The 13792-nt window shown below is 42.0% G+C and overlaps 1 protein-coding gene and 1 pseudogene across 2 annotated transcripts; both read left to right on the plus strand.

Moving 5' to 3' along the window:
* The first annotated feature begins 378 nt into the window (after positions 1–378).
* LOC311128792 (L-dopachrome tautomerase-like) lies at positions 379–7508 on the plus strand (annotated as a pseudogene). Its single transcript has 5 exons — positions 379–667; positions 839–1142; positions 1288–1374; positions 1488–1654; positions 7388–7508. The product of its transcript is annotated as an L-dopachrome tautomerase-like (transcript).
* A 3356-nt stretch (positions 7509–10864) lies between these two features.
* Positions 10865–13792, plus strand: LOC311129948 (L-dopachrome tautomerase-like; the record flags this gene model as incomplete). Its single annotated transcript, XM_084162516.1, has 8 exons — positions 10865–11150; positions 11549–11848; positions 12036–12136; positions 12228–12394; positions 12702–12887; positions 12996–13137; positions 13281–13482; positions 13620–13792. 8 exons carry the CDS (start codon positions 10865–10867, stop codon positions 13790–13792), a joined length of 1557 nt encoding a protein of 518 aa, XP_084018642.1.

Consider the following 13792-nt stretch of genomic DNA (forward strand, 5'->3'; position numbering starts at 1 on the left):
TTGAGGGCGAGCATTGTGCAAACATACTGACAACATTGTTACCTGGGCTCTAAAAAGACACAGTGTGGGTATTTGTTTCACTTGTCCATATAAATCTTAGTTGGCTAACACAATTATTCCTGGGAAGAGCGGTTGAACTTCTTGTAGGCCTGGAGGCCACTGTCAATGCTATCTGTCATTGTGCTGAATTGGTTGGAAATTCCAAAGTGAGCCTTGAAGATTTATTTTCTGGAAAATGGGAAAGACGAAGACCATCAAATTGAATTAGTTCCATCTCTGTGTATTATTGGAACTGATTGACCACATCATTGCTGTGAACTGGTGTACAAAATTGATTTTTTAGGCAGAAGGTAGAAGATTACAGCAGTGTTGAAGACGATGAGGGCTCTTGTGCTGGGGTTGGTCTGTTTTGTGACATGGTCTGGTTCTACAGAGGCTCAGTTTCCTCGAGTGTGTAGCACGGTGGAAGGGATCGTCTCAAAGCAGTGCTGCCCTGCCCTCGGCTCTGATCCTGCTAACATTTGTGGACTTTTATCTGGACGAGGAAACTGCTCCGGCATCAGAGTCAGTACCAAACCAAAATTGGGTGGACCAATTCGAATGAGAAACCGAGATGACCATGAAAGGTGGCCAACTACATGTTTTAATCAAACTTGGAGGTGCTTCAGTAAGTACTGAAATTATAAATTATAATGTTGAAAATGTTAAACTGCACACTTCTAAGATATCTGTATTTTATTTTATTTTTTCCCCACGCATTAAGTAAATATAAAAAGTGTATTAGTATGTTTTACAGTATAGCTATAAGCTATGATCTATATTCCCTCCCTGTGTCTAGGTAACTTTGGTGGCTTTGACTGTGGCCAGTGTAAGTTCGGCTGGAAAGGACCAAACTGTGACATGCGTAAATCCCCAGTGGTGAGGAAGAACATCCACTCTCTGACTCCAGCTGAGCTCCAGGAGTTCCTGGATGTATTGGACCGGGCCAAGAACACCACCCACCCAGACTATGTCATTGCCACACAGCACTGGCTGGACCTGCTGGGGCCCAATGGAACCCAGCCCCAGTTCTCCAACATCTCCATCTACAACTTCTTTACATGGCAGCACTACTACTCTGTCAGAGACACTCCTTGGGGAATGTGAGCCATCACACAAAAACAAACAAACAAGCAAACACAAACAATACATTATAATGACAATCATTTACATGTGCACAATGTTGAACAATTCAACTTCTATGGATATGATTGCACTTCTAAGACTAGAATGTTTCACCTGTTCTAGCAACTGGACGTTGATTTCTCCCACAAAGGACCTGCCTTTATAAATTGGCACAGATACCACATACTCAGCCTGGAGAGAGATCTGCAGGTAAGGGTGTAAAGGTCATTTAATTGTTGTATTTATTTACACAATATGAATATGTACTTGGGAAAATGTCAGCTTCCTAGAATGAGTGCATCTGAATAATTTGTCCTCTGCAGAGACTGACTGGCAATGAGAGATTTGCTGTTCCATACTGGAACTTTGCCACAGGGCGGACCGAGTGTGACGTCTGTACAGACTCCTTCCTGAGGGGGCACAACCCAGATGACTCCTCCCTCATCAGTAACCAATCCAGGTTCTCCAATTGGGGGGTGGTGTGTGACAGGTCTGGAGCAATTTGTGTCACAATACTGAATGTATGCGGCTAAGCTGACATAAATAAATGAGTATTTTGATGGGCACTGTTTCATAACCCTCTAGAGCAGGGTTTCCCAAACTCTGTGCTTACGTTTACATCTTACGTCATTTAGCAGACGCTCTTATCCAGAGCGACTTACAGGAGCAATTAGGATTAAGTGCCTTGCTCAAAGGCACATCGACAGATTTTTCACCTAGTCGGCTCGGGGATTAGAACCAGCGACCTTTCAGTTTCTGGCACAACGCTCTTAACCACTAAGCTACCTGCCGCCCAGGACCCCAAGGGGTGCATGTTTTGTTTTTTGCCCCAGAACTACACAGCTGATTGAAATAATCAATTAATCATCAATATTTGATTATTTGAATAAGCTGTGTAGTGTAAAAATAAATTAAACGGCACCCCTTAGGGTCCCCAGGACCGAGTTAGGGAAATGCTGCTAAGGCAGGGGGGGGGTTGGGTTCTACTAAACTAAACTAACATATGGAATTGTTTTAAGATGGTCATACCAAGGATCATTTAGCTATTTGATTTTGAATTGTAAGACCCCTTAAGGTATCAAAAAAATATATTTAAAAAATATTTTATTAAACACTGAATTTGGCATTACTGCTATTAGCTCATTGAAACGCATTGAATAACAGATTCACTACATGGAATGACAGATAGTGCCCCCCCCAAAAAATGAAAGGGAAGTTTGTTCTGAAGTGTCTGTCCTACAGTATATCTGAGTGATATAAGAAAGATCAGGAAACACATTTTTTACATGTATTTAACCCCTTTTGTAGGCACTAAACTATCTCCATATATACTTCCATTCATGTTTTAAACTGGTACCGGGGACCTTCAGACAAGTCTTGTGAGGCTTGTGGGCATCCTAGAGCAAAACAAATCAAAATCAAATCAAGTTTTATTTGTCACATACAAATTTTTAGCAGATGTTATTGCAGGTGTAGCGAAACGCTTGTTTAGAACAGCATTCTTACGTAGGTATCCTCTTGTCCAGATGGGATAGGGCAGTGTGCAGTGCGATGGCGATTGCATCGTCTGTGGATCTATTGGGGAGATAAGCAAATTGAAGTGGGTCTAGGGTGTCAGGTAAGGTAGAGGTGATATGATCCTTAACTAGCCTCTCAAAGCACTTCATGATGACAGAGGTGAGTGCTACAGGGCGATAATAATTTAGTTCAGTTAGTTTTGCTTTCTTGGGTACAGGAACAATTGTGGACATCTTGAAGCAAGTGGGGACAGCAGACTGGGATAGGGAGAGATTGAATATATCCGTAAACACTCCAGCCAGCTGGTCTGCGCATGCTCTGAGGACGCGGCTAGGGATGCCGTCTGGGCCGGCAGCCTTGCGAGGGTTAGAAGGTGTTTAGCTTGTCCGGGAGCAAGACGTCGGTGTCCGCGACGTGGCTGATTTTCCCTTTGTAATCCGTGATTGTCTGTAGACCCTGCCACATACGTCTCATGTCTGAGCCGTTGAATTGCGACTTCGCTTTGTCTCTGTACTGACGTTTTGCCTGTTTGATTGCCTTACGGAGGGAATACACTGTTTGTATTCAACCATATTCCCAGTCACCTTGCAATGGTTAAATGCAGTTGTTCGCGATTTCAGTTTTGCACGAATGCTGCCATCTATTCACTGTTTCTGGTTTGGGTAGGTTTTAATAGTCACAGTGGGAACAACATCCCCTATACACTTCCTGATAAACTCAGTCACCGTGTCCGTGTATACGTCAATGTTATTTTCAGAGGCTACCCGGAACATATCCCAGTCCGCATGAGCAAAACAATCTTGAAGCATGGATTCCGATTGGTTAGACCAGCGTTGAATAGACCTTAGCAAGGGTACTTCCTGTTTGAGTTTCTGTCTATAGGAAGGAAGGAACAAAATGGAGTCGTGATCTGATTTGCCGAAGGGAGGGCGGGGGAGGGCCTTGTAGGCATTTTGAAAGGGGGAGTAGCAGTGGTCTAGTGTTTTACCAGAGCGAGTACTACAGTCAATGTGTTGATAGAACTTCGGTAGCGTTTTCCTCAAATTTGCTTTGTTAAAATCCCCAGCTACAATAAATGCGACCTCAGGATATGTGGTTTCCAGTTTGCATAAAGTTCAGTGTAGTTCCTTGAGGGCCGTTGTGGTATCGGCTTGAGGGGGAATATACACGGCTGTGACTATAACCGAAGGGAATTCTCTTGGGAGGTAATACGGTCGGCATTTTGATTGTGAGGTATTCTAGGTTGGGTGAACAAAAGGACTTGAGTTTCTGTATGTTATCACAATCACACCATGAGTAGTTAATCATGAAACATACACCACCGCCCTTCTTCTTCGCGGAGAGTTCTTTATTCCTGTCTGCGCGAAGTACTGAGAACCCAGCTGGCTGTATGGACAAAGACATGATTCCGTGAAACAGAGTATGTTACAGTCCCTGATGTCTCTATGGAAGGAGATCCTCGCCCTGAGCTCGTCTACTTTATTGTCCAGAGACTGAACATTAGCGAGTAATATACTCGGAAGCGGTGGATGGTGTGCACTCCTCCCGAGTCGGACTAGAAGTCCACTCCAAATACCTCTTCTCCGCTCGCGGCGTCTTGGAGCAGCCTCTGGGATAAGTTAAATTGCCCTGGGGGGTACAAACAAAGGATCCAATTCGGGAAAGTCGTATTCCTGGTTGTAATGCTGGTGAATTACCGCCACTCTGATATGAAAAAGTTATTTCCGGCTGCATGTAATAACACAAAAAACGTTCTGGGCTAATAATGTAAGAAATAACACACAAAAAAACGAAATACTGCAAAGTTGCTTAGGAGCTAGAAGCAGAGCTGCCATGTCTGTCGGCGCCATCTTACTTGTACTGACATATACAGTACGAACATATACAGTACGTGTTTGTGAGAGACTCACCATTCCACAGAGGTGTGTAGCCCAAAACTGTTCGGACGCTACAGACAGAAGTTGGCAGAAGAGCCTGTATCGACTTCAGACCAGTCCTGTCAAGTCTCATCTTTCCACAGAGTGGTCATAATAGCACAGGTGGCTGGTGGCACCTTAATTGGGGAGGACGGGCTCATAGTAATGGCTGGAACCGAAAAAATGAAATGGTATCGAACACATCAAACACATGGTTTACCTGTGTTTGATGCCATTCCATTCACTCCATTCAAGCTATTATTATGTGCCGTCCTCCGCTCAGCAGCCTCATGTGCATAATAGTTTTTATTAGGCCAAACCGTTCGGACGCTTTAGAAGTTCTTCGTGAGATGACCGATTTTCAGGATGTCTCATGTTCTGACAAATACCGCTCTAGCGCTACCTTTCACCCCAGATGCGGAAGGGCGATATCGGCGGAATTGGTGGATTGAGATGCAGCCCATGCAAAAAAACTGATACACTACATGACCAAAAGTATGTGGACACCTGCTCGTCAAACACCTCATTCCAAAATCATGGGCATTAATGCTGTGGGGACTTGCTTCTATTCAGCCACAAGAGCATTAGTGAGGTCAAGCACTGATGTTGGGCGATTAGGCCTGGCTCGCAGTCGGCGTTCCAATTCATCCCAAAGGTGTTTGATGGGGTTGAGGTCAGAGCTCTGTGCAGGCCAGTCAAGTACTTCCACATCGATCTCCATTCACTGGAACTAAGGGGCCTAGCCCGAACCATGAAAAACAGCCCCAGACCATTATTCCTCCTCCACCAAACTTTACAGTTGGCACTATGCATTCAGGCAGGTAGCGTTTCCTGGCATCCCCCAAACGCAGATTCGTCCTTCGGACTACCAGATGGTGAAATGTGATTCATCACTCCAGAGAACGCGTTTCCACTGTTCCAGAGTCCAGTGGTGGCAAGATTTACACCACTCCAGCCGACGCTTGGCGTTGCGTATAGTGATCTTAGGCTTGTGTGCGGCTGCTCGACCATGGAAACCCATTTCATCAGCACTCGGCGGACCCATTCTGTGCGGTTGTGTGGCCTACCACTTCGCGGTTGAACCGTTGTTGCTCCTAGACATTTCCACTTTACAATAACAGCACTTACCATTGACCGGGGCAGCTCTAGCAGGGCAGACATTTGACGAACTGACTTGTTGGCTTCCTATTACAGTGCCACTTTGAAAGTCACTGAGCTCTTCAGTACGGGCCATTCTACTGCCAAAGTTTGTCTATGGAGATTGCATGGCTGTTTGCTCGATTTTATACACCTCTCAGCAACGGTGTGGCTGAAATAGCCGAATTCACTAATTTGAAGGGGTGTTCACATACTTGTGTATATGTATTGTATCTCTAGCTTAAACAGATGGATTTTGATGGGGATTTTTTTATTAAGTTAATTAGATTTCCAAAATTGTAGGAGAAAAATTAGTATTTTGATGGTTGCTGTTTCTTCATCTACAGTAACTTTCCTATTATGGTGTTTGGTGTTTTGTGTTTTGATGAAAATGAGTTTCTTTGACTCTGTCTTTCTGTGTGTGTGTGTGTGTGTGTGTGTGTGTGTGTGTGTGTGTGTGTGTGTGTGTGTGTGTGTGTGTGTGTGCAACAAGCTCTCACAGTCTCATGTTAGAATTAGACGTTCATCCAATGTTTCTCAAACATCAAATTTCGAAGTTGTTCCAAATGTCAAATTTCGAAGTGTTTAAGGTTAAGTTAAGCCATTAACTCCAAATTTTAAGTTAAAATGGTTAAGGTAAGTGTTAAGGTTTGGGATAGGCGTAAAACAAAAATTTCAAAAACAACTTTCTATCGTTGGATTCAAACATGCAACCTTTGGCACCAGAGGCAGATGCTTACGCCGTGTGATGCATAAGAACAGCCCTTAGCTGTGGTATATTTCCTGTTATAAACTGGGTAGTTTGGGTCCTGGATGCTGATTGGATGCTCAGACAATATACCACAGGTATGACGCAAGAATAGTTGTTTACTGTTCTATTTACGTTGGTAACCAGTTCATAATAGCAATAAGGCACCACAGGGGTTTGCGTTACATGGCCAAAATACCACATCGGTATCCAGGCTGTATACTTGCATTGCGTCGTGCTTAAGAACAGTCCTTATTGCTTAATTCATATCTCGTGTACAGACAATGTAAACATAAATGGTACCATAGATCTGTCATAATACAATGGGATGTGTGAGATAACGAACAGCATTAGTTCCAGTGCATTGGACAAATCACGATTTCGCAGGTGTTAGCATCTTTTGAATTTCGGATGGGGAGGGAACATTTGGCCCATAGACTTGCCCTTAACTTGCAAAGAGAGAGGGTGGAGCTCTTCCTTCCGGTTCCGAATCGAGCATCTGACCAATTACGCAAGACTTTAGTTCTGAGTTAACTGAGATTAATTGGCCATATACCACAAACCCCTGAGGTCTCTTATTGCTATTATAAACTGGTTACCAAGATAAATAGAACAGTAAACTAGTATTTTTCATACCGTAGTATATTGTCTGATATACACACAGATTAAATGCTATTTCAGCCAATCAGCATTCATGACTGTAGCTCAGTTGGTAGAGCATGGCGCTTGCAACGCCAGGGTTGTGGGTTTGATTCCCATGGGGGGCCAGTATGAAAAATGTATGCACTCACTAACTGTAAGTCACTCTGGATAAGAGCGTCTGCTAAATGACTCAAATGTAAATATGACTCAAATTACATTTTTTTTAAAATATTACAATTAACTACCATGTCTTTTCTCCCAGCCTGGATGAATATAACCGCCTGGTCACTCTGTGTAATGGGACCAGTGAGGGACGTATAAGGAGAGGTCAGATAGGAGGACCAACATTCATCTGCCGACCGGTGAAGACAGCGTGGCTTTAAACCCTCAATACAATACAATAGAAAGTACACAGACAACTCTTGAACTAAAGCCTAACAGTAGCTAACAGTAAGCCTACAGTTTATCTGATTATGCCTGTAAGCAATTTTCATGTTATTTTAATAAATGGTCCTACTAAGAAAATCAATTGAAACATAACTCAGGAAAGTACTTATTTCGTCAACATAAAATCCTGAGGGTATGTCTATTCAGTCAATAAGAATAATTTACAAGGGATTAACCTATACAGAATAATGAATATATACTGAATCTTTACTAAACCTAGTGCCTGTTCTTTTCAGTGCCTGTTCTATGAATGATTTCGGGACAAAAATGTAGTCTATGTATGAAAATAAAAGCGGATTCGACATCCTTTCATTCTGATTCCAATTCCAATTTATTTTTCCTGTCTCCATTTGTTTTCAAGTTTCATACAATACAGTTATAAAATAACTGCATGGTTTACTTCTTAATTGACATCTTTACATATTTCAACAAACACATTCCATTTGGCTTCTTCCAGGATTCTTACTGGCTAATCCTGTTAAGTGCAGTGAACCTCATAGTATGTGTTGTATAAGGAACTTGTAGGAGAAATGAACAGGTATTGGTACACAAAGGGGATTCTTTCAGGGGCTATTTTCCTTCTTTCTATTGATTTCTTAAATTAGGTCCATAAAATGTTGACTTTAATTAATTCAACAACTAGGTAGACTTGCTGAGAGAAAATATGATTGTAAGCTTTTAAAGTAAACAACATATTATTGTATATTTCTTTATGACAATAGTTAAAGGTGTTACAATACCGGCACATTGTTTCTACAAGGTTACATTGAATTAGATGTAATTTTTCGATTTAGGATATTTTGGATTCAGTTTTAGATTCAATTCAGTTTTAGATTTTAAAAAAAAAATCTCATTCCCTTATGGCATTATATGTGTGTAGGTATTCATGCCCAGTGTGATTGGCAATGTGACTTTTCACTCATCATTCAACAGTCACATGCCAGATCATAGGTAACAGGGGGTAGGGAATGTCTAGCTAATGATACAAGCACATCAGCTATTTCTTCACTGACGTACTAAACATCACATGCCTTCATTGATGTGTTTGGAGCTCCTCCCACAGAACAAAAAATGCTTGGTTCTAAGAGGAATTCAACAATCAGTTGATGACTTTTTCTCAGTGGAGTATGGTTCTCAGAGGAACCCAACAATCAGTTGATGACTTTTTAATAATATAATATAATAATAATATGCCATTTAGCAGACGCTTTTATCCAAAGCGACTTACAGTCATGCGTGCATACATTTTTGTGTATGGGTGGTCCCGGGGATCGAACCCACTACCCTGGCGTTACAAGCGCCGTGCTCTACCAGCTGAGCTACAGAGGACCACAGTGGAGTTGAGAAAAAGAATTCTTAGTAATACAGTATAGACACACGATATGATTAGGCTATCATGATTTAAAGGATTTAGGGTTATCCAGTTGAAGTCGGAGGTTTACATACACCTTAGCCAAATACATTTAAACTCTGTTTTTCACAATTCCTGACATTTAATGCTAGTAAAAATTCCCTGTTTTAGGTCAGTTAGGATCACCACTTTATTTTATGAATGTGAAATGTCAGAATAATAGTAGAGAGAACTATTTATTTCAGCTTTTATTTATTTCATCACATTCCCAGTGGGTCAGAAGTTTACATACACTCAATTAGTATTTGGTAGCATTGCCTTTAAATTGTTTAACTTGGGTCAAACGTTTCGGGTAGCCTTCCACAAGCTTCCCACAATAAGTTGAGTGAATTTTGGCCCATTCCTCCTGACAGAGCTGGTGTAACTGAGTCAGGTTTGTAGGCCTCCTTGCTCGCACACGCTTTTTCAGTTCTGCCCACAAATGTTCTATAGGATTGAGGTCGGGGCTTTGTGATGGCCACTCCAATACCTTGACTTTGTTGTCCTTAAGCCATTTTGCCACAACTTTGGAAGTATGCTTGGGGTCATTGTCTATTTGGAAGACCCATTTGCGACCAAGTTTTAACTTCCTGACTGATGTCTTCAGATGTTGCTTCAATATATCCACATACATTTCCTTCCTCGTGATGCCATCTATTTTATGAAGTGCACCAGTCTCTCCTGCAGCAAAGCACCCCCACAGCATGATGCTGCCACCCCCGTGCTTCACGTGCTCCTTCCTGAGCGGTATGACGGCTGAGTGGTCCCATGGTGTACTATTATTTGTACAGATGAACGTGGTACCTTCAGGCGTTTGGAAATTGCTCCCAAGGATGAACCAGACTTGTGGAGGTCTACAATTTTTTTCTGAGGTCTTGGCTGATTTCTTTTGATTTTCCCATGATGTCAAGCAAAGAGACACTGAGTTTGAAGGTAGACCTTGAAATACATCCACAGGTACACCTCCAATTGACTCAAATGATGTCAATTAGCCTATCAGAAGATTCTAAAGCCATGACATCATTTTCTGGAATTTTCCAAGCTGTTTAAAGGCACAGTCAATTTAGCGTATGTAAACTTCTGACCCACTGGAATTGTGATACAGTGAATTATAAGTGAAATAATCTGTCTGTAAACAATTGTTGGAAAAAATGCTTGTGTCATTCACAAAGTAGATGTCCTAACCAACTTGCCAAAACTATAGTTTGTTAACAATACATTTGTGGAGTGGTTGAAAAACGAGTTTTAATGACTCCAACCTAAGTGTATGTAAACCTCCGACATCAACTGTATGTATGATATGTCATGTGATAAAGAGGGAAAAGAACAGGAAACCAAAAATCCTATCTGTAATTATGCAAATGCCATATCAAATCAGTCTACTGTGGATTTCATATCTGGCAAAAACAACCTTATAAATGAGAAATTACTCTAAGTAGAATTGATGACTAGATTACAGTTATAAGAAGGTTATCATGATAGTTATACTTTTTTTAAAAATTGTAGTTCACTGATGCTCTTACCAACACTCCATGTATTTTGGCCTGAGGCATTTCTCTGGTATGAGTCAAGCTCATAGTTGTCTGGTGTCAGGTGACTACCACAAGACCTTAATCCTTTCTGCCCATCCTTAAAGAGAGCACATGAATTGGAGGCTTTGTTAAAGCTGATGAGAGCGACCGGAACACAGTCTACTCTCAGGCTAGCTCCTAGTTAACATCTATGGCTGTAGCCAAATGTTGAATACACTACTGGAGGAGCGTTTCATATTTAATTCCATGCACTTTTGGAGAAACCAATTGAGCTTTTGGAGGAAGTAACTAATTAAGCATTGCTGTGAACTGGTGTACAAAATCGATTTTTTTAGGCAGAAGGTAGAAGATTACAGCAGTGTTGAAGACGATGAGGGCTCTTGTGCTGGGGTTGGTCTGTTTTGTGACATGGTCTGGTTCTACAGAGGCTCAGTTTCCTCGAGTGTGTAGCACGGTGGAAGGGATCGTCTCAAAGCAGTGCTGCCCTGCCCTCGGCTCTGACCCTGCTAACATTTGTGGACTTTTATCTGGACGAGGAAACTGCTCCGACATAAGAGTCAGTACCAAACCCTGGGGTGGACCATATAGGTTGAGAAATGTTGATGATCGAGAAAGGTGGCCAACCAAATTCTTCAATCAGACATGCAGGTGCTCTGGTAAGTAACATATTAATAAATGTTACATTTAAGTTTTAATAGCAAATCAGTGTTTAAAATTGCATAAAATATGTTTTGTTTAGATCACATTATAATTAATTGTTAAAGGGTAATCAATGTTAAATTGCCTTTATAAATTGTGATTATTGGGAAGAAGTATGTAAAATATTTCAAGACTGTTGGGTGAACTTTGAGACCATATAATTACCCTAAAATTGATGGTTGAACTGCATGTATTTGACAATAACATATCATAGATACATTTATCATATTAATGTATTAATTTCTCACATTTATTCCAATCAGATTTATTTACAGAAAACCACATTTCTTGACCATTCCCATAGTCTTGACATGGTTTGGTTTATATTTGGCCTATATTCCCTCCCTGTGTCTAGGTAACTTTGGTGGCTTTGACTGTGGCCAGTGTAAATTCGGCTGGAAAGGACCAAACTGTGACGTGCGTAAATCCCCGGTGGTGAGGAAGAACATCCACTCTCTGACTCCAGCTGAGCTCCAGGAGTTCCTGGATGTGTTGGACCGGGCCAAGAACACCACCCACCCAGACTATGTCATTGCCACACAGCACTGGCTGGACCTGCTGGGGCCCAATGGAACCCAGCCCCAGTTCTCCAACATCTCCATCTACAACTTCTTTACATGGCAGCACTACTACTCTGTCAGAGACACACTTTTAGGTAAAACACCAACTAATTCCTTTTTGGTTGAAACATGAATGAAAATGAAAGTTAAATGTTATAAATGACTCACTTGCTATGTTACTTACTAGTTGTGAGTTATATATGACTCTCTATGTACTGGAAAGCTAGCAGAAGAGAACATTCAGAAGTTGCTCATAAACAACCTTATTTGTTCCTTCTGTAGGTCCAGGTCGTCCGTTCAAGGCCATTGACTTTTCCCACAAAGGACCAGCGTTCGTCACCTGGCACAGATACCACCTCCTCAGTCTGGAGAGAGACCTGCAGGTAAGAGTGAATTTGAATGCTGAGGACATGAAGAACAAAATAGCTTCAAACATTGATGAGAGTAAAAGTAAAAGTTTCCTCTCTTCTGCAGAGACTGACTGGCAATGAGAACTTTGCTGTTCCATTCTGGAACTTTGCCACAGGGCAGACTGAGTGTGACGTCTGTACAGACTCCCTCCTGGGGGGGCACAACCCAGATGACTCCTCCCTCATCAGTAACCAGTCCAGGTTCTCCAATTGGGGAGTGGTGTGTGACAGGTGCGTTGTTGGATAGAAATGTGTTTAAAACCTTGTGGGCATGTTTCCTAGAAACAGATTAAGCCTAATCCTGGACTAAAAACATGTTTACTGAAGGATTTCCATTGAAAGTGCATTTTAATCCAGGACAAGGCTTAATTAATGTCTAGGAAACCAGCCCTGTATGTATATAATATACCTGTGCTGTTTATGCTTTGTGCACCTATGCTGGTTGTTATACTACTGGGTACACGTTCATCATGTTTTCTTTTTTTTTACCAGACTCACTGTCCCTTAAAATGTTGCTTGAATCTTTCCCCCTCCCCAGCATGGATGACTATAACCGCCTGGTCACTCTGTGTAATGGGACCAGTGAGGGACGTATAAGGAGAGGTCAGATGGGAGGAGCGAGGACCAACATGAGTCTGCCGACCATGAGTGATGTCAGGAGCTGTCTAAACCTCAGAGACTTTGACAACGCTCCCTACTATATTAACTCTACCTTCAGCTTCAGGCAACCTAAACGGTTCACATTGACCTTACACACTCACCTATAGGGTGTTATTCAATTAAGTCAAGTCAAACTCTCTAAATTGCATTGTTTGTGACTTCTCCTGTACAGGAATTCTCTTGAAGGCTATGACAAGCCAGATGGAGAGGCGGCGCTTGACTCCTCAGTGAACAACCTGCACAACCTGGTCCACTCCTTCCTCAGTGGAACCAGTGCTCGGTCTCACGCTGCAGCCAATGACCCCATCTTTCTGGTAATTATCTAGTCTGTGTGGTTGCCTATGAGTCCATGTATTTGACTTTCATGTGAGATAATGTAAAGTATTTGGCACTTGGTCAGATTTCTGTGCAGACGATGCAAAAAATGTTTTACAGTTACATAACACTCTCGCTATAGGTGCTCCATGCTTTCACTGATGCCATTTTCGATGAGTGGATGAGGAGGTCTGTTACGCCAAACTCCAGTTTCCCAGATGAGATGGCTCCCATTGGTCACAACAGACATTATAACATGGTGCCATTCTTCCCTCCTGTGACCAATGAGGAGGTTTACGTGGCTTCTGATCAACTGGGATATTCTTATGCCATTGAACTCGATGGTCGGTGATTTTCACAGACAACTTTGCAATTATAAATAATCGTATTTTCTTTTGTTTTATTAGCAGGTCAATGAAATAAGAACACTTTGATAAAGATCTTTGTTGCATTAAATCTCTTCTTCTTCTTCTATCCTCAGCTACAGATGGTGGATTTGTGTTTGTGCTGGGGTCCACTCTGGGTGGTGTTTTCCTGGGTCTCCTGGTTCTTCTACTCGTCCTGCTGCTCTACTTGCAACAACGTAGGAAACATGGCTTTGAACCCCTTATCAAAGCCGAGTTCACCAACAAAAGGTACACAGAGGAAGCCTAG

The sequence above is a fragment of the Coregonus lavaretus genome (assembly GCF_964263955.1).
Source record: "Coregonus lavaretus genome assembly, chromosome: 5".
Classification (NCBI taxonomy): domain Eukaryota; kingdom Metazoa; phylum Chordata; class Actinopteri; order Salmoniformes; family Salmonidae; genus Coregonus; species Coregonus lavaretus.